The sequence below is a fragment of the Scyliorhinus torazame genome, chromosome 15 (assembly GCF_047496885.1).
Source record: "Scyliorhinus torazame isolate Kashiwa2021f chromosome 15, sScyTor2.1, whole genome shotgun sequence".
Classification (NCBI taxonomy): Eukaryota; Metazoa; Chordata; class Chondrichthyes; order Carcharhiniformes; family Scyliorhinidae; genus Scyliorhinus; species Scyliorhinus torazame.
In genome coordinates, this window is record NC_092721.1 from 144,917,197 (window position 1) to 144,939,277 (window position 22,081).

General features: G+C 47.3%; 1 protein-coding gene across 4 annotated transcripts in view; it reads left to right on the plus strand.

The window, feature by feature from the left end:
* sgcg (sarcoglycan, gamma) overlaps nucleotides 1-22,081 on the plus strand; it is a 1,082,174-nt gene that overhangs the window by 954,392 nt on the left and 105,701 nt on the right. For all 4 annotated transcript variants that reach the window (XM_072476857.1, XM_072476856.1, XM_072476855.1 and 1 more), the window contains one exon: nucleotides 14,351-14,423. In XM_072476857.1, the coding sequence (XP_072332958.1) occupies nucleotides 14,351-14,423 (73 nt within the window). The remainder of the gene's footprint in view (nucleotides 1-14,350; nucleotides 14,424-22,081) is intronic.

A 22,081-nucleotide genomic window follows, 5' to 3' on the forward strand; every position in this document is an offset into this window, starting at 1 on the left:
GTTACCTTTTTTTAGCAGGTAAACGGTACTGAAAATGTTTATCTGGAATACCCCTTTAAGATCCATCTAAATAAATAAATTTCGGACAGAAATTGGGAGATTCTGCTTCACGGAAAGCGTGACCAACACTTGGAATGTAATTCTGGGAAGTGTGGTGCAAGTGAAAACCCCGGCGGCAATTAAGAGCCAATTAGGTGCAGAAAGAGTGAATGCAGGATTGTGCAGGATGGAGTCACACGTGAACTCCTTGTGAGTTTTTATTTTGAATTGGGAATTCCATCATGCATTTGGCATGCCTTAGTATGACCAACACATCAAAGGTTTTAAACAGAAATTACAGAGCTGATATGATGATATCAGGGCAGCATGATAGCACAGTGGCTTCACAGCACCAGGGTCTCAGGTTTGATTCCCCACTGGGTCACTGTCTGTGCGGAGTCTGCACGTTCTCCCCGTGTCTACGTGGGTTTCTTCCGGGTGCTCCGGTTTCCTCCCACAGTCCAAAGAAGTGCAGGTTAGGTGGACTGACCATGCTAAATTGCCCTTAGTGTCCAAAAAAGAAGGTTAGGAGGGATTATTGGGTTACGGGGTGTTGCTAACTTTTGGTTGGTTCAATTGGCTCTGTTTTCTCACCTTTGCTCTCGAGTCGCCAGGTATCTTTATGATACCGCCACGAGGTTCAAATTCAAGTAATGACCAATAACTCAATACACCGATTAGTAAGATTCAAATCAAAGCACATTTATTATACACAGTAATCGCTACTCATGCACAAATTCTACGTCTAAGCTACTTCTACAACTAACAGGCCTATACTTAGCTTCGGACTGGCCCACCAGGTCAGGGGAACAAATGGCCTTTCGTTCGGGTTCTGAGTCTGCGGGATTCGAAGTTGGTACGGATTGGTAGCTAGGAGCGCCTATCTCGTAGCGAGCGTTGACTTAAGACTTACTGGATATCGGCGGCAGTTGAACCGGTCACGGTCAAGGTTGGTTCGCGTTGCTGAGTGACCCGGTCAAGAAGAACGATTTGAACTTGGGGGCTTAACTTTATAGTCCCCAGGGGCGTCCCGCCTTTCGGGGCGGACCCTGTACCTGGTTCCAAGTGATTGGACTTTGTTCCAATCGCTTGGTTCGATTTCTCCAATACTAGAGCGGTTCCCTGACCGAGGGGCGGTCTTGAGTTAACCTCTTTTGTGTTGGCTCCTGCTGGCGCCGGGGAGTCTGGCTTAGCTTTATTTGTCCCAAATGTTGCGATTGTTCCCGGGGATCGCTTATTAGTATGTAGATGGCTGCTACATTATTATGCAGATGGCTGCTTGTATCGATGCTGTCTGGGCTTTTGCAGAGTTTAATACACAGTAAACATGCACCTGTTGGTTTCTGCCTGTGTTGGCTGAATTTCCCTGCAGCCTTTGCTGTTCTTCATTTTACATCAGGAGTTGGCCAACCCAGGTGGCTACACCCCTTCCTTGTGATCCTAACGCGAAGCGTGAAGGATCACATAACTGTGTTGGTTTTCATTCCCTGACCCGGCGAGCACTCTTCTATGGCCTCTACACTGACCATAACTATGCAAAAAAATTTTAACTGACAATTCTGAGGGGCGCTATGTCAAACAGGGACATGCATTACAAAACAAGAAAATGGGAACCTCTAACTATCCTTAATATACTACACTCACTCAAACATTTCATCACACTAACTTCCTAAACCATACAAACAAAATCGTAGCAGTTTTATACACATTTTCTGGCTTGGCAGTCAAGCTCAGGATTGTACAATTGCTCATGAACATTTCTTTATTTACAACAAATCGCAAACGAATGCTCTTTATTATACATCGCGGGGGTCGGGGGTCTTGTCGTATCCGAAAATAGGTTATCTTATCCTATATACCCGGGTGCGAGCGCGGTAGGCTCTCCTTCCCCATTTTCTCAGACGAATAGTCTGCATGATGCAGCAGAGTATCGCCAATACCAATAGTAGGAATTCTATCACATAGGACAGGGAGTACCAGGTTATAAACCTATCACACCAAGATGGTGCGGTGTCGCTTGTGACAGGGCTCTGGGTACCGTGGGGAAGTGAATCATTAACGACTGGGGGAGTTGAGGTCAGGGGGTTCGCGTTCGCACGCAACCAAATGTCCATTCGGGTCATGAGCCACGCGGAGGATGTCCTCATGGTTCTTCTCTTCTCTTCTCTGGTCCTGGAGCTTCTGGAGTTCTGTGTGATCAAGCATAGTGTCTGTCACTATCTTGGTTTAATATCTCGTACGATAGCCTGTCTGTCTTTTAGTGCCAATTACTCCCTTTATAATTGGTCACTATGTGTGGCTCCCTCATTTTCTTTTTCAAACAACGAATTTCAGGAGAAGACACACTGACAAGTAATGAACCAGTGCGAGCCGTCTCGCAGACTGTACGATTTACCATCCAAATGTTTGAGGATGTAAATAGCATAAAGTTGGCAACCTAAGGGTCACCTGAAAACAAAAGAAAACTTTTTGAACAAAACTTGACGAAATGAGGTGCGTAAGGGCCGCGACGGGTACGATTTGGATGGAGTCCCCGGGTAGGACGGCGACCAATGCCGTGTGTGCCCTACTCGAGCGTAGCTGACCAGAGGGGGGTTCCCTGGCAGGGCAGGTCCCTATGCTGTTTCTCCACTGCCTGAGCAACCAACAAGAACGGGCAAGAAATGTAGTCATCGTGGGGGGCTGCCGTTGTGGTTCTTCCCTCGAACATTCTCCACTAATTGTTTGGCTGCGTTCTCGTGTGTGAGGGCCGCCACTTCGGGGCTGGTCAAATCTAAGCCTAATAAAAATTCTGGGCCTTTCATGGGGCGTCAGGTCATGAGGGTGTGTGGGGTGTAACCTGTGGATGTGGAAACCGTATTTCGCAAAAACATCAGCGCAAAAGGGAGGACTGAGTCCCAAGTGGTGTTGTTTTGCTGGACCATTTTTCTGAGGGTTGATTTTAGGGTCCGATTCATGCGCTCCACAATACCACTCGACTGGGGGTGGTATGCAATGTGGAATTTTTGGGTAATGCCAAATATCGTGAGGACGTTCTTCATGACACGTCCCATAAAATGGGAACCTTGTTCGGATTCAATGCTGCGGGGGAGTCCCCATCTCGTAAAGATGTGGTGGGTTAAAATCTTGGCTGTGGTCTTTGCCATGTTTGTTCTGGATGGGAATGCTTCCACCCATTTTGTAAACGTGTCTATCACCATGAGTACATATTTATAACCATTCCTGCAAGGGGGCAATGGTCCTATATAATCAATCTGGAGGTTAGTCCAGGGGCCATTAACGGGTCGGGTGTGACTGAGCTGAGCCTTTTTGGTGTATCTGTCCGGGTTGTTCTGGGCACAGATAAGGCAATTCTCAATGTAGTGATTTACATCGTCCTTTAAGCTTGGCCACCAGCAGAGCTGCCTGAGGTGTGCTGTAGTGGGATTGATTCCCTGATGTCCATGACCGTCATGGAACAAACAAATCAGTTGATTCCTGTCCTGTTCAGGAACCACATAAAGGGTGTCTTTTAACACCACACCGTCATATGTGGTCAGAACATTTTTAAACCTCTCATAGGGGGCTCGATAGTTTCCTTTCAAAATCTCCCTGAGATTGCTGTCCTGCTTCTGGGCCTGCACTAAATCCTCGATATTTGTCTGCGAGACCTGAACTGCATTCACTGGCGCGCTTTCGGGGGGTGTCCAAAAATATCCATGCCTTGAACCTGCTTTAGCCAGTGCATCGGCTTTTACATTTCCTGGGGGGGAGGAACGATGGTGACTACAAACTTTGACTATCCCAAAGGTCCTGTTCTGTGCTCTCTCTAAAATGTGACGGAGCAGTGGGGCTGAAGGGAGGGGTTTTCCGTCTGCGGAAACAAATCCTCTTGCTTTCTACAGGGGTAGGAATTCCGTAAGGCTGTTGCAGACATAGAGGCTGTCCGAGTATATGTCTGCTGGGCTGGGGAAGGAATCTGGGTGTTGAAATGAAATGAAATGAAAATGAAATGAAAATCGCTTATTGTCACAAGTAGGCTTCAAATTAAGTTACTGTGAAAAGCCCCTAGTCGCCACACTCCGGCGCCCGTTCGGGGAGGCTGGTACGGGAATCGAACCGTGCTGCTGGCCTGCCTTGGTCTGCTTTAAAAGCCAGCGATTTATCCCAGTGTGCTAAACCAGCCCCTATGTATGCGATGGCCGCAAGTTCTGCCGCCTGCGCGCCTAAGTGGCCTGGCCGATTTATTGCTCTTTCTTCTAGGGCACGTCCCTGCGCGTCCTCGACGTAAATACCGCATCCTGTTATGCACTTCCCTTCTAATATTGTGGAAGATCCATCCACATATATTCTAATGGGTTCGCACGTGTCTGTGTGCTTGGGGCTCTGGGGTGAACTACCTATCTTTCTGGGGGGTGTTTTAGCAATAAAGGGGCCTGTGTTGTGGTGTGGAGAGATAATTTCACATTCATGGGGGGTTCCGGGGTACTGTAAGTTGTCGGCTAAAAAAGTGTGGGTCTTTGTCCTTTTAACAGTGATGTCCCGTCCCTGCAAAAGAAGGGTCCATCTGGCTGCTCTTATCTGACTAACTGTACCGTCCTTGAATTGTCCGTCCAGTAAAAGTTGGGTGGGGGTGTGTTCCGTGAGGATTGTGATGGGGTTTAGTCCGGTTATGTACGGAAAATACTGTACTGCCCAGAATACTGCGAGCAGGTGCCTTTCACAGGCTGAAAATCCCTGCTCCACAGCATCTAAAACTCTGGAGGCGTAAGCTATGGGCCTTAACTGTTCGTGCCGTTCCTGAAGGAGCACGGCCGAAAGGGTGCGGTCTGTGCTTGCCACCTCTATCGCATAGGGGGAAAGTGGGTCTGGAACTTGTAGTGCGGGGGCTGCTATGAGTGCTCTTTTCAATGCATCCACAGCATCCGTATGCTGCGGAAGCCATTCGCAGGGGGCTCCTTTCTTCAGGAGGTCTGAGAGGGGTGCTGCCTTGCTGGCGAAACCGTCAATGTGGTTTCGGCAGTAGCCAACCAGTCCTAAAAACGACCGGAGGGCTGAAACGTTCTGGGGAAGGGGCAATTTAGCAATCGAGTCAATTCTTTTGTGCTCGATCTTGCGTTTACTGTGTGTGATAATTGTACCCAAATATATCACCTTATCTTCCAAAATCTGGACCTTTTTGGGGCTAACATTACATCCAATTGCTTGTAGGAGTTCCAGGAGTTCGGACAGAAGCTTGATGTGCTCTTCCTGGGTGTCTGTCTGCAGTAGTAGGTCGTCTACGTACTGGACCAGACATTCGGGGCGAGAAAATTTGGCTAAACCATTTGCCAGCTGTCGGTGGAAAATGGAAGGGGAGTTGTGGAATCCTTGTGGAAGGCATGTCCACGTGCACTGTTGATTTTTAAAGGTGAAGGCAAATTTGTACTGACACGCATTTGCCAATGGAATGGACCAGAATCCATTACTGATGTCCAAAACCGTAAAGTATCAGGAATTGAGTCCCTGCTTGAGCATGGTCTCGATACAGTTAGGCCACACTTGGAGTATAGTGTTCAATTCTGGTCGCCACACTACCAGAAGGATGTGGAGGCTATAGAGAGGGTGCAGAAGAGATTTACCAGAATGTTGCCTGGTATGGAGGGCATTAGCTATGAGGAGGGTTGAATAAACTCTGTTTGTTCTCACTGGAACGACGGAGGTTGAGGGGCGACCTGATAAAGGTCTACAAAATTATGAGGGGCATAGACAGAGCGGATAGTCAGAGGTTTTTCCCCAGGGTAGAGGAGTCAATTACTAGGGGGCATAGGTTTAAGGTGAGAGGGGCAAGGTTTAGAGTAGATGTACGAGGCAAGTTTTTTACACAGAGGGTAGTGGGTGCCTGGAACTCGCTACCGGAGGAGGTGGTGGAAGCAGGGACGATAGTGACATTTAAGGGACATCTTGACAAATACATGAATAGGATGGGAATAGAAGGATACGGACCCAGGAAGTGTAGAAGATTGTAGTTTAGTCGGGCAGCATGGTCGGCACGGGCTTGGAGGGCTGAAGGGCCTGTTCCTGTGCTGTACATTTCTTTGTTCTTTGTTTGTTCTTTGACTTGTTGCTACTGTGGGGACTGCTGCGGGGGTGATTTTGTTGAGTTCCCGGTAATCGATGGTCAGTCGCCATGATCCATCGGGCTTTCTCACTGGCCAAATCGGGGCATTATTAGCGGAGGCTACTGATCTAAGTATGCCCTGCTCTAATAAGCTTTCGATTACTTTTGCGATTTCTCCCTCTGCCTCTTGAGGAAATCCATACTGTTTTTGGGGTCTAGGGTCAGGTCCTGTGATTTGTACTGAACCAGTCATCCGGCCACAGTCGTGCTTGTGGGTCGCGAATGCTGTCCTGTTCCTTTGTAAAACTGCCCTAACCTGCTTGTCCATGCTAATTGTCGTCGGGTTAAACCAAAATTCGCCTACTGCGCTAATTTTGTTGGCGTATTCACCTATTGTGAGCGTTGCGGGGGCTCTTGCAGACTTTGCCATTTTCCAGACACATTGGTTGACTGGATCAAATGAAAGGTGGTGGGAGTTCATGAAGTCTATTCCCCGAATGTATTCTGCTGTGTGGAGCAGGTAAACTAAAACTACGGGGTGCTTGGTGGTGATGTTGCCAATTTGAATGGGTACAGGGGCTGTGATGTGTCCTTGCTGTGAGTGGCCTGTAAAGCCGCTGAGGGTGATAGTGGCTGTCGTGGGCCACGTGTCCTTTTGGAACATGGTGGAGGAATTTATTGTGGTGCGGGACCTTCCTGTGTCCCAGAGAAACTCGATGGGCTGTCCCCGTATTTTCGCTGCGACTACCGGTCGTCCGGACCTATCCCAAAGGGTATCGCAGACCCAACTGGGGGAGCCCGAAGACCATCAGTCCATTCCGTTCAGGTCCGTCTGATCTGAACGGGTGTTCACATTATGTATGGGCTCTGTCTTATTCTTACTTAGGGTGCCCGTCTGCTGGGCTCTCTGTGGCTTTCATGGGGCATTGCATTCCCTTGCAAAGTGTCCCAACTGTCCACAGTTGTGACACTCCTGTGACTTGGGTGGGGGGCTGTTCTTTCCTTCATTTACCCATGCGGGGTTCTGGTGCGATTTTACTGCTTGTATGTCTGCTTCTGCCTGCTTTTCTTCGGGATTTTTAACTGCGGGTTTGTTTTGTACAGACTGCTCCCAGGAGCGGGACAATCTTTTTACGACCCATTTCTCGTTATGAGCCTCCTCTGAGGGATCATAATTCGCACAAGCTTTTTGTCCTGTTTCTGTGGCATGGGAGATAAGGGTGCGGGTCCATTTGGCCATGTTGTCTGGGGACAAATGGGCGCGGTCTAAGCCTCCGAAAACTGCCGCAAAGTGGATCCACAGGTGTCCAGAAAACGCTGTAGGGTGCTCGGTTTTCTTTTGCCTGCATTTATTGAGGCCATCTACAGGTTCACCCCGGTTATACCCGATCGCATCTCGGACCGCGGTATGCATTTCTGCAAGGGTGCCTCCTCCTACATTCTGTGGGTTGGGAAGGGCTGCTACGACCGAAGGGTCCAAACTCAAAACTGTGAGCTTTACATCTCTCGCTCATCCAGGCCGTACATGGTCGCCTGCTGCTTTACTCTGGCAAAGAAATGTTGGGGGTCTGAGGTGGGGAGGAACGGTGTGATTTTCTCGCACGCGTCCCGTAATTGGGTCACTGTTAAGGGAGTGGTGTACAGAAATTCCGTATCGTCCGATGTGGCTGTGCGGTGGGTGGTTACTGGGTTCATTGGAGCCTGAACTATCTGCTCTGTGGGGGGTTGGGGCGCTTTTCTCTTCTGGGGCTTTCCCTGCGCACATGTTCCCTGAACATATCTCTGCGCTTTCTCATTTAACACTTACCAATCAGGGCCGTCTTCCTCATCTAATTCTGCTCCAAAGGTTTCCTGGAATTCTTTTTGGACTGAAAGCAGCGATTGCAGCTCTGCAATCTGCTTCCGGCACTTTGCGTGGTCTAGTGAGCTTTGTCTTTGCTCCATGGTGGCAGCATGGAGTGCTCTTAACGCTGCCTTCAGGTCACTACACTGCCTCTGCCATGTTCCTACATGCTTCTCGGTTTCATCTCGTACCAGGACTGCACGTTGCGTGCCCTGATAGGCCTTTTCATACTGGGACTGGAAGCTGCTTAGGTGCGCCAGACAAGACTGGTGTGCCCACTTGGCATCATCCACCTCTCCGTCTTTTGCTGCCAACTTGCTCCTTAACTCTAAGTTCTCTCTTTCTACCTCACGAACATCGACCTTGCTCATTCGATGTATGCCTTCTACCTCTTTCCGGAGCGTCCTAACGACATCTTCTGTGCCTCGCAATTGTGCCAAGCAGGACACAATTGCCATCGGCTTGCGAGCTTTCCCTAAGCTCTTCTTGTGAATCTCGCTCAGGTTCTCCCACCAAGTATGTCCTATACTCCTGGGACCTGTTTCCTCATTGCTACAGAATTCGCTCCAAAGGGCCATCCTTTCCCTTTGAGGTACTTCCTGATTTCTTCCTCCCATACGGGACACTGTCCTACTCTACTGCTGCTGGTCGCTGCGACCGCAAATTCTTCTGGGTTCTTGAGGCATTGCATTGCTTGCATTGCCATCTTTCTTATCTGAATGCTTCTTTTAAATTTGGAACAGGGGAGCTGGGGCGGTGCTGTAAATACGGGTACGGCTTTCGCTAATTTCCGAAATACAAACTCCCAACAGTTTTGTCGCAACAAAAAAATCTATCAGTTTACCTTATACCCTGTTAGTTACGCATGCATACACACACTTCCGAATTATGAGGATTGATCAGAACTGCTTGAACACTTGTGGTTTTCTGTTCCCAATTAGATCTTTAATTCAAATTTTTGGGTTCTCCCGGAGTGGTGAAGCCACTTCTAGTTCGGGTCCCGTCAGGATGTCGCCAGTAATATGTTGCTAACTTTTGGTTGGTTCAATTGGTTCTGTTTTATAACCTTTGCTCTCGAGTCGCCAGGTATCTTTTTGATACCGCCACGAGGTTCAAGTTCAAGTAATGATCAATAACTCAACACACCGATTAGTAAGATTCAAATCAAAGCACATTTATTATACACAGTAATCGCTACTCATGCACAAATTCTACGTCTAAGCTACTTCTACAACTAACAGCCTATACTTAGCTTCGGACTGGCCCAGCAGGTCAGGGGAACAAATGGCCTTTCGTTCGGGTTCTGAGCCTGCGGGATTCGAAGTTGGTACGGATTGGTAGCTAGGAGCGCCTATCTCGTAGCGAGCATTGACTTAAGACTTACTGGATATCGGCGGCAGTTGAACCGGTCACGGTCAAGGTTGGTTCGCGTTGCTGAGTGACCCGGTCAAGAAGAACGATTTGAACTTGGGGGCTTAACTTTATAGTCCCCAGGGGCTTCCCACCTTTCGGGGCAGACCCTGTACCTGGTTCCAAGTGATTGGTTCGATTTCTCCAATACTGGAGCGGTTCCCTGACCGAGGGGCGGTCTTGAGTTAACCTCTTTTGTGTTGGCTCCTGCTGGCGCCGGGGATTCTGGCTTAGCTTTGTTTGTCCCAAATGTTGCGATTGTTCCCGGGGATCGCTTATTAGTATGTAGATGGCTGCTACATTGTTATGCAGATGGCTGCTTGTATCGATGCTGTCTGGGCTTTTGCAGAGTTTAATACACAGTAAACATGCACCTGTTGGTTTCTGCCTGTGTTGGCTTAATTTCCCTGCAGCCTTTGCTGTTCTCCATTTTACATCAGGAGTTGGCCAACCCAGGTGGCTACAGGGGATAGGGCGGAAGTGAGGGATTAAGTGGGTCGGTGCAGACTCGATGGGCCGAATGGCCTCCTTCTGCACTGTATGTTCTATGTTAATCCTAAATGTTTCAGTTGTTACTTTGGGTAGAGAGAGAGACCTTTAATTCACACTTAAGTTGACTTTTTTCAAGCTTATTGGCCAATCAATGAGCGAATTAACCCAAGTCCCCGGCAGTGTGATCAATGGTGGGTACAATGGGAGAATATAGCACATGGGCCAGAAATCGGTTTCACACCAGCATGAATTTATAGTGGGACCTTCCACTGCCCACCATGGCTGGTCATAAAACCTGCCAGAGAGTGATGTGAACCTCATTTGCATCTCGTTAATGAGATGCAGATGAAGGCCTGACCACCCCCATGCCAGGTTTACCACGATGCCGGTGAGAAAACACACCAGCGTGAAACACATTCATATAACTTGCTGTGCAGCTGTCAAGACTCATCTGAACAATGCCTTAGGCCGCCTCCAGAGTTCAGGGTGGAAGCCGTCCACAACCCTGGACTCCGGAACAGCAAAGGGTGGGGGGTGCATCTGCAGGAAAATTTTCCAGATTCGGTGTCCTGGAGGGGGCCCATCTTCCAGCTTCAGAATATCTAAGAGATCCAACCTTATCCTGAGGAGGTCCATCTTCTTTCTTCATTAGGGTGTCGGTGATGTTGGGCTCCTTTTCAATAAGGCACCCGGACACGATGGCAGACTATGTGTCATCAAGCCTGCCCTGCACTGAATGCAACGTGAAACATCCAGTGCATGATTATTGAGGTTGGGGCCAAAAGATTGGTGAGTTTTCACACCCGCCGCTGCATCAGGAAGCATTCCAGATGTTGGATCAGGAGAGAAAAGCTGTTAACCCCACCCCCGTGCTGTCATTGGGGTTCTCCCCTCACCTCCCCCCCATGCTTTCATAGATTATCTCCCCTCACCCCCCCCGCCGTGCTATCATTGGGGCTCACCCCTCACCCCCCCCCCCCCCATGCTGTAATTGGAGCTCTCCCTTCACCCCACCCACCCCCTGAACTGTCATTGATTCTCTCCCCTCACCTCACCCCCCCCACCCTCCAGCCTCGTGCTGTCAAAGAACAAAGAACAATACAGCACAGGAACAAGCACTTCGGCCCTCCAAGCCTGTACCGGTCATGATACCAACCTTTGCCAATCCTCAGTACCTCCTTGTGCTGTATCTTCTATACTCATTCCATCCATGTATTTGCCAAGATGTGTTTTGAACGCCATTAATGTATCTGCTTCCACAACCTCCCCTGGCAACACGTTCCAGGCACTCACTACCCTCTGTGTAAAAAAACCTGCCTCGCACATCTCCTCTAAACTTTGCCTCACGGACCTTAAACCTATGGCCCCTGGTGACAGACCCCTCCACGCTGGGAAAAAGTGCCTGCCCATCCACTCTATCCATGCCCCTCATAATCTTGTACACCTCAATCAGGTCACCCCTCAGCCTCCGAAAAGAGTCCGAGTCTATTCAGCCTCTCTAACACCCTCCAGACCAGGCAATATCTTGGTAAACCTCCTCTGCACCTGCTCCAAAGCCTTCACATCCTTCTGGGAGTGTGGCGACCAGAATTGTGCACAATATTCCAAGTGTGGCTTTACCAAGGTTTTATACAACTGTAGCGTAACTTGCCAGTTTTTATACTTGATGCCCCTTCCAATGAAGGCAAGCATTCTGTATGCTTTCTTGACTACCTTGTCCACTTGTGTTGCCACCTACAAATATCTGTGGACCTGCATGCCCAGACCATTCTGACGTTCTATATTCCTGAGGGTTTTGCCATTCACAGTATATTTCCCCACTATGTCAGACCTACCAAAATGCATTACCTCACATTTGTCCCAATTAAACCCCATTTGCCATTTGTCTGCCCAAGTCTCCAACCTATCTATGTCCTGCTGTATCCTCTGACAATCCTCAACACTATCTGCCACTCCACCAACCTTGGTGCCATTCACAAACTTACTAATCAGCCCAACTTCATTTTCCTCCAAATCGTTTCTGTATACCACAAACAACAAAAGCCCTAGCACAGAACCCTGTGGAACACCACTAATCACTTCCATTCAGAAAATATTCTTCTATTGTTACCCTTTGCCTTCTGTGACCGAGCCAGTTCTGTGTCCATCTTACCACCTCACCTCTGATCCCGTGTGACTTCATCTTTTGTACCAGTCTGCCATGAGGCACCTTGTCAAAGGCTTTACTGAAGTCCAATAAAACAACATGCCCTCCCCTCATCAATCATCTTTGTTGCCTCCTCAAAAAATTCGATCAAGTTAGTGAGGCACAACCTCCCCTTCACAAAACCATGCTGTCTATCGCTAATGAGTCAATTTGTTTCCAAATGGGTATAAATCCTGTTCCTGAGAATTCTCTCCAATAATTTACCTACTAAGACTCACCGGCCCATAGTTTCCAGGATTATCCCTGCTACCTTTCTTAAACAGCGGTACCACATTAGCTATTATCCAGTCCTCTGGGATCTCACCTGCAGCCAATGAGAATACAAAGATGTCAGTCAAGGCCCCAGCAATATCCTCCCTTGCTTCCCTCAGTATTCTGGGGTAAATCCCATCTGGCCCTGGAGACTTAGCTACCTTAATATCTTTTAAAGGACCCAATACCTCCTCCTTTTCGATGTTAACATGATCCAGACTGTCCACACACCCTACCCAAGAATCATCTTCACAAAATCCCTTTCTTCAGTGAACACTGATGTAAAGTACTCATTTAGTACCTCGCCCATTTCATCTGCCTCAACACAGATTCCCCCCACTGTCCTCAAGTGGTCCAATCCTTTCCCTGGCCACCCTCTTGCTTTTTACATATGAATAAAAATCTTTGGAATTCATCTTGATCCTATTTGCCAAGGACTTTTCATGACCCCATCCTAGCCCTCCTAATTTCCCGCTTAAGTACCTTCCTACTTTCTTTATACTCTTCAAGGGTTTTCACTGTCCCCCACCCTTCTCGACCATGCAGAAGCCTCCTTTTTCTTTTAGGCGACGTTCACAATATCCCTCGTTATCCAAGGCTCATTTATCAGCTGTTGCTTGAAACTTAAATCGTGTGGCAAATGTGTTTGAATTTTGTGTGTGGTTCCTTTTATATACACACTTACAATGCTTACTCATGAGATACGGAAAGTAAATTTGGGTCAAGGACAATCCAACAACCAGGAATTTGGACGAAAAGACAAAAAAAAAGACAAATTAAAATCCGAAACGATTTGAACCTGTAATATGTGCTGACTAGCTGCAAAGAAAAACGGATTTCTTCGTCAGAAGACGCCGTATTGCATTAAGTGCCCATGTCGAACGATGCACATATCCTCCGCCACGCTAGCCTGCCAAATAGTGGACCCCAATAAACCCCAAGACGGAGATCTGCAGGGTTTTAGGGGGACATTTCAACCCCCCAACCCCCACCCCTCAAAAGAGCAGGCCATTACAGGAAGGGAATGTCTAGCCTAGTGAAAAAAACTGTTGCTTGAAAGATTCCCACATGTGCGATGTTGATTTACCATCCAACAGCCGCACCCAATCCAAATTCTTCAATTCCTGACTAATGTTATAATTGGGGCTCTCCCCTTACCTCCCCCCAAGGCTGCCATTGATTCTTGCCCCTCACCCCACCCCTGTGCTGTCTCATTGCGGCTCTCCCTTCTTCCTCCCCCCCCTTACACACTATCATCGAGGCTGTCCCACTCCCTCCCCACTCCCTGGCGCTAATATCGGGCCTCTCCTCCTCTCCCCTCCCCTCATTGTTATCGGGGCTCTCCCCATTCCCTAGCACGGTCATCGGGGTCCTCTCTGCTTCCCCTCCCCTGCGTGTTATTGGGAATCCTTGGGCGGGATTCTCTGAGCCTCTGCGCCGAAATCGCGATCGGCACGACGCCGCTCCCGCGATGCTCCGGTCCACGGATAGGGGGCCATTGACATGGTCCCCGCGGCGATTTTCCGAGGACAACAGGCCGAGTTCCCGACGGCGTGGTTCTAACCACGTTTTGCCTATCGGGAACGGCTGGTGGAGGCTACGGACTCAGTCCACGGCCGCCCTGGTGGGGCGCAGGAGGATCCTTCACCAGGCAGGGGCCTCACAGACAGCCAGGCAAGCGATCGAGCGGCACTGACCCGCGGGCGGGTGCGATCTCGGGGGGTCCTACATTCCTGGTGCCGCTCTGCGGGCTGAGTCCACCATGTTGCACGGGGCGGCCGCCGCAGGCCGCCGCCATGCGCTGACTCCCGACCAGAAGTGCATGGCCCCGTATCCGCTGCCAGGGCTGCAAGGAGCACTCTTAAGGAAAGTCCAGAGTGAAACGCCTGCGTTTTGACACTGGCGTGGGGACATAGCCCCATTATTGGAGAATCTCACCCCTTAGATCTTGGTTTTTCATTTTATCTTGAGGCACTGCTGTGACATTGCTTTTACTGAACTGCATTTCATTTTATTTCTCCTTTTCCAGGACCAGAAGGTGCACTCTTTGAACACTCTGTGGAGACTCCAGTTATAAGAGCTGAACCATTCCAGCAGCTCAGGTAGGAAACAAACCCACGAAGAACAAATACCGACATATTTTAGCCAAGGGTCTCAATATTGTTTAATTTTAACATCGTTTTTAAGTAAGATTGCAAGTTGAGTGGAATGATGGTTAATATGACAGTGGTTTCAGCAGATCTGTGATGCAGTTTGCTGCTGCAGTTGTTAGAGCTCAACAGGTCATTTGACCTTTGCAGAAAATAGATTCTTTAATGCATTTTTAAACAAAATTCATGCAAATAATTTAGCTCAATTTTTCACTTTTGTTCTCAACTGGATTTTGCGGACAGATTTTTAAAGTAATTTCTGATTGGTAAAGATCATTGGACATTGCCCTTAAAAATGTTTCAGCTGTTTTCAGACACATAAAAATTATAAATCATTATCAAATTGCATCATCTTGTCACTTTCACTTGACATCATTGTGGTATGAATCTTCCTCTGCCGTCCCAGAATAAGAATTTGCTGGCTATTTTTCAATTTTAAAATTGTGCTCCTTTATCCCATACCATGGCAGTGAGTGTTTTCTACTTTCAAACACATGTAAATTCTTCAAAAGCAATAGTCAAACTTTTGAAGAATAACTATAATCGATGGTGTTACAAATGTCTTTAATGGATGTCATTTTGTGCATTTCCATAAGTGCACAATCTTTTCTTTTATATCTGTGGCGCCAACAGACGCTGCTCAATCTGATCAGTGATGTGTTATGTGAATTGGTTCAACGTTGACTGCAACTGAATGCAGTGAAACTAGAAACAGGCTTCCGACACAGGAGATGGTCCAACACTGTTTTATTGAACTTGATGATTGCTGTACATAATCTGCTTTGGGTTGACACTCTATTAATCTAACTGAAAACCTCCTACTGGCTTGACCAGACTAGCTCTCTACCTCATGTAGATGGTGCTCACTGGCTTGTGCACTCTAACTATCTCAGTAGCTGTGTCCTGTAGAGAGAGGGAGAGTCTTAGTGCCCTGTGGGCCTTATAGTGGTGGTGTCCTGTCTGGTGATTGGTTGTTCTGTGTGTTCATTGGTTATCCTGTGTGTCAATCACTGCCTGTCTGCATCTCATTATATACATGAGTGGATATTATGACAATCAGTTTGTTAACTTTGATTCACTGATAATTAACTTTGCTTACAAGTCAAAGTGCAACAGGATAGATTTAAAAAAAATCAATTTTGATAAATGTCTCTCAAAAATATAGAGAACCCTGTGTGATGAAGGACAGTGGCTGAATATTGCCACTTCTCCTGATAGCTGCTGTGTCTGAATTAGAGTGTTTCCTGTATTTCTGTAAATAACAGTCTTATCTAGAAACAAATTCTATGTGTAGGGAGGAACTTCTGGTGATTCTCACCAGTGGAATCTTCCAATCCTGCCAACAGCGACCTCTGCCATGTGTATCCTGGCAGTGTGGGGTGAATTCAATCAGAAATTCCATTGATAGTAGGATGCTGTGCGTTCCTCAAATCACCGATTTCAAGGACTTACAACAAAGCTGTTTATTCCTAAGTTCAACAGTTACATAAAGTACTTGTGTTCGGCCTGAAATCCTGGGGATAACCCCCACACTCCCGCCACGTGACCTCAGCTGGAATTCTCTGGCCTTTCGCCAGCGGTGAGATTCTTTGGTCCTGCAGGCAGCACATCCCAGTGTTGTGGGATGGATTCAATGGGAATTCCCATTGACAAGCAGTGGGAACAGAGATTCCCGCTGACAGTGAATGGCACACTTCCTCCCGCCCCACTTATAATATTCTCACATGACTACTCAGTTTATACTATATTTTGATCATTGATAGTTTACTGAGCTAATACGTCATGTTGCCGTTGGTGGTTTATCAATAACCTGTGTAGATGGGTCTGTCACCAAGGGCTGTGGATCTTCCCAGTCACTTCACCCATGAATGGCGACCACCAGGCTGAGCAAGAGAGTTAGGCAGGCAGTGCAGGAATCTGCTGTGGCCATTCTCCTGCAAATCAGATATACCGTTTTGTATACTGTTGAGCGGGATGGCCTCTCTGGGATAAGCAGCAACAACCAAATTTGTTGCACCACAGTTGGTTCTCCTGCAGAGAGGAGGAGTAAAAAGTGTGGGAATGCAATAGTTATAGGGGATACAATTGTAAGAGGAATAGATAGGCGTTTCTGTGGTAAAGAAGATTCCAGGATGGTCTGTTGCCTCCCTGGTGCTCGGGTCAAAGAAGTCTCGGAGCAGTTACAGGACATTCTGGAGGGGGAGGATGAACAGCTACTGGTCGTGGTACACATTGGTACAAATGACATAGGTAAAAAAAAGGGATGATGTCCTGAATGGCGAATATATTGAGCTCGGAAGAAGGTTGAGAAGTGGAAACTCAAAGGTGATGATCTCAGAATTACTATCAGTGCCATGTGCTAGTCAGAGTAGAAATTGCAGAATATATCGGATGAATATGTGGCTGAAAAGGTGGTGTGAGGGGGAGGATTTCAGATTCCTGGGGCAATGGGACCTGTTCTGCAGGAGATGGGACCAGTAAACTGGATGGATTACACCTCGGCAGAACCGGGACTGATGTCCCAGGAGGAGTATTTGCTAGAGTGGCTGGGGAGGGTTAAACTAAAAAGACAGGGAGATGGGAACCTATATAAAGGAGTCAGGAGGAAACAAGAAACAAAAACAAAAAACAGAAAGAGAATTAAGAAAACTGATATGAAAGGGATTTACCGAAATGGGAACAAAGTCCCTTAGTGAGCGTGTTTAGCCACATGTTTCCCGGTACAAAGCTATAAAACAGCACCGAGGCTAGATAGGGGGCCTCAGCAGGGAATGGGCTGCCGAGGCCGCACATAACCCCGTTTTGTGCACTGATCGCCATTTTTAAATGACATCCCAATCTCTGGAGCCCCCAAAGTGATTCCCAAGCCCCAAAGCATTTGGGAGGGTCCCGAGCTCCCCCCCACACCCCCCGCCACCCCCCCACCCCCCCCCCCCACCCCCCGCCACCCCCGCCCCCCGCCCCCTCTAACAACCGCATAGGGCAGCCCCAGCCCCGACCACAACTGCACAAAAAATACCAGCTTGGCACCTTGGCAGTGTCAGCCTGGCACCCTGACAGTGCCCCAGCCAGCTGGCAATGACACCTGGCAATGACTCTGGCACTCGCCATAGGTCTCCGAGGCGAAGGGGATAGATCCCAATGCCTCAGGTACCTCGGGTGATTGCATATTAAAATGGGACTGGCTGTCGCACTTTAATATGCAGATTTGCAGAAAGTGATTCCACCCACAATGGGCGCGATTTACATCGCAACGTCTCGCAAGATCTAATGCGATTTCGCGAGGTGTCGCAAGCCAGTTAGATCCCGTGAGCTGAACGTCCCGACATCTGTCGGCCACTCTGCGCCGTGGCAAGTTGCTTTTTGGGCGCAGCACGGTGTTCGACTGTGCCCAGAGGCAGAGAAACCAAGGGCCAGTTTCAAACAGGGCCAGAGTGAAAAATATTGGGAGCCCGACAAGGAATGTTAAAGCTGGCAAGCTTAAAGGCTTTGTGTCTTAATGCGCGGAGCATTCACAATAAAGCGGATGAACTAATCACGCAAATAGATGTAAGTGAGAATGGTATAATCGGGATTACTGAGACAATACTGCAGGGTGACCAGGGATGGGAACTGAACATGTGGGGGTATTCAGTATTTAGGAAAGATAGCCAAAAAGGGAATGGTGGTGGAATTGCAGCATTGGTTAAAGAGAAAATTAATGCAATAGTGAGGACGGATAGCAGCTCTGACAATGTGGAATCTCTATGGGTCGAGCTGAGAAACACCAAGGGGCAAAAAAAGTTAGTGGACATTGTATATAGACCCTCCAAATGTAGTGGTGATGTTGGGAATGGCATTAAACAGGAAATTAGAGATGCATGCAATAAAGGAACATCTGAAATTTGTGGATGATTTTTAAAATATATATTTTTATTCAAATTAGGATATAAAGAATAACATACAAACAATCAGTCAATAACAAAATAAACAAAATGTAATTCTCTTAATTTGAGATTTTTTTTACCCTTATTTCCATTAAACCTTTCCCTTTTTCCCTCCACCCTCATCCTGCCTCCCCTACCCCCTCCCTTTACCCGCTGACAACAAACCAATCAGTAAATAGAGACAAGAACAGCTTCCAGAACTCCCCATCTGAGCCATGAAGGGCAATCTTAATTTTCTCAAGTTTAAAGAATTCTGCAACATCCCCAACCATGTTGATACCTTTGGCGGATATTCTGACTTCCATTCTAATAAAATTCGCCTCCGGGCGGTCAATGTGGCAAAGGCCACCATATCGGCTCCTTTCTCTTCTATTAGTCATTCCGACACTCCAAAAATTGCCTCAAGAGGCCCCGGTAATATCTCCACCTCCACAATGTTTGCTAATGTTTTAAAAACCGAGATCCAAACACCCACTGATCGTGGGCATAACCAGAACATGTAGACATGGTTAGCTGGTTCTCCTTTACCTCTCATATTTATCTTCTACCTCTGTGAAGGATCTGCTCATTCTTTCCTGTGTCATATGGGCCCTATGTGCTACCTTGAATTGCATCAAACTCATCCTAGCACATGAAGATGTACTATTGACCCTGTGCATAATTTCAGTCCATAACACCCATTCCAACTCCATATCCAACTCTTCCTCCCACTTTTGTTTTATCTCCTCAATCAGTGTTTTCTTTGTGTCCATCAGGCATCTATAAATGTTCATAATTTTTCCATCTCCCAACTCATCTGACAAGAGCAATTTATCAAGCATGTTATTATCTGGCAGTCGAGGTGAAGATGACAACTCCTTTTTCACCACATTTTGTAATTGAAGATATTCAAACTTCTCCTTGTTCTGCATTTTGAGTTTCTTCCTCCAGTTTTCAAAGTTTGCAAACCTACCTTCGAGGAATAAGTCTTTAACCTGTCTCAACCCCACTTTATGCCATTGTTTAAATGCTGTATCCAAACTTGTTGTGGTGAATCGGTGGTTTCCATAAATAGGAGCTAGCACCAACATGTTTCCCAAACCAAAATGTCGTCCCTGGTTCCATATTTTTAAGGAAGATGTCACCACCGGACATTCTGTCCCCAGGGTAAATGGGAGTGGGGCCACAGGTAAGGCCTTATTGTTAGCCCCCTTACAAGATGCTTCCTCCGCCTATATCCATTCTGCATCTTCCTCCCTCCACCATTGCCAAATCTTTTCTATATTCGCCACCCAATAATAATACAAAGATTGACCGCGCCAATCCTTCCACCCGCTCATTCCTTTGTAAAAACGCCTGTCAAATTTGTGGAATTTTATTAGCCCATATAAAATCCAAAATTATTATATCCATTTTATAGAAAAATGTAGGAATATCGGGAGGGATTGATTAATTTTGGTAGAACATTCATTTTGATCATTTGTACCCGCCCAGCTGATGAAAGTGGAACGGTATTCCACCTTTCCATCTTCTTTTACCCCCTGTCGGATTCCATTTCATAGAATTTACAGTGCAGAAGGAGGCCATTCGGCCCATCGAGTCTGCATCGGCTCGTGGAAAGACCACCCAAGGTCAACACCTCCACCCTATCCCCATAACCCAGTAACCCCACCCAACACTAAGGGCAATTTTGGACACGAAGGGCAATTTATCATGGCCAATCCACCTAACCTGCACATCTTTGGACTGTGGGAGGAAACCGGAGCACCCGGAGGAAACCCACGCACACACGGGGAGAATGTGCAGACTCCGCACAGACAGTGACCCAAGCCGGAATCGAACCTGGGACCCTGGAGCTGTGAAACAATTATGCTATCTACAATGCTACCGTGCTGCCCACAATTTATACATTGTGGCTGAGTCATGAGCCATCTGAATATCTAAGTACCTGAATTTACTTTTGGTTAGTTTGAATGGAAGGGTACTTAATCCTGTTTCCATCCCCAGGGTATTTATTGGGAATATTTCAGTTTTTGTTATTTTCAATTTGTAGTCTGAGAAGATTCCAAATTTTTCCAATATATTCATAATCTTATCCATACAATGGGTTAGATATATATAATAATAAATTGTTCACAAATAGAAAAGCTCTACATTCTCGACTCCCTCTAGCAATACCTGACCATTCCTGAGAAGCTCGGGGTTCAACAGCCATTTTGGTTAAATTCTATGTATTCCTTGATGATCAAAGTCATCTTTGCGCAAAATGTTTCTTGAGCTAATAATGTCGGGTCCATCCTCCATGAGAGTCCCTGAGATTGACCTACTCTCAGCCTATTATCCATCAAATGTGGCACATGTTCAGAGACCACAATCGTCCCGCATTTCAGTCCTACTATTTCTGGAAGGATTGAATTAGCCACAATAAAAAATCAATAACGGGTATACCTGATGTACATGGGAAAAGTATGAAATCTGCATATAGATTGGGCAGACCAAATTAGTCACAATACTGTAGAGGAGGAATTCCTGGAGTGTAGACGGGATGGTTTTCTGGACCAATATGTTGAAGAATCAACTAGAGATCGGGCTATCCTAGCCTGGGGACTGTGCAATGAGAGTAGAATAATTGCCAATCTAGTTGTGCACGACCACTTGGCGATGAGCGACCATAATATGATAGAATCTTTCATCAAGGTGGAGAGTGAAGTAGTTGATTCTCAGACTAGGGTCCTGAATCGTAACAAAGGAAACTATGATGAATGCGAGACCCCCCAATAGACCCCCTAGATAGGGATACCTCCCATAGCGAGCCCCTGGACATTTAAACCCCCAGCCTCATAGCCTAAATAGGGGGACACCTCACAAAGACCCCCTAGCTAAAAGGAACCCCCAGAGACCAGCTAGCTAATGAGACCCCCCAGAAGTCCCCTAATTAAAATGACCCCCCCCCCAAGAGATCCCCTAATTAAAGGACCCCCCATACAGACCCCCGCAGAAAAGAGAACCCTGATTGGAAGCTAGAGAGAAGTCCTGACAGGGGCAGTGGAAAATAACAACTGTTGTTCACTCACCTGGGCATTCACCTGCTGGCTCAGATAGAGGAAGCACCATGTGCCCATTCCTGGAAAGAAAAAAACACTGACCTATGTTTAAACTCCCTCAGAGCCTTTAGGTGCAAATCATTCATTCATTTCTCTTAGTGGGCTGTGATTGAGCTGTGCGCCATTCTTCATTCATTTCATTCCATGGGTGAGTAGCTCTAAAGTGCTGTAACCACAATGTTTACAAAGATCAACCACTTCAAAGTGGCAAGTTCGGCCGGTGGTGGGAATGAGGAGGGTGGATGGTGCTCTCCTTTCGAATCTGCCTCCAAGTCCCACCTTCAAGCCAGCCCTGACAGGGCCAGGAAGATTCCACCCAAGGGGTCATGCTGTAAAGCTATGAAGCATCGTATGTGAACTCAAAATAATTACACATCATTTCCACTGCATAATCTGCTGAGGTTATGTAACTCTCTTTTTAAGAGAAGTTTGAATTTACCTGTAACTCACTCAATTGGCTGGTTTTGATGCTTTCCGGCAGTGTAGGGGAAGTAGAATGCAAAGTGCTCGGCCCACTTGCTCATGCACATCCCCTCCAGTTCCCTATCTTCCCCCCTGTCCCAGCCCCCATTTCTGTCTGGTGAATCATGTGATGAATGGC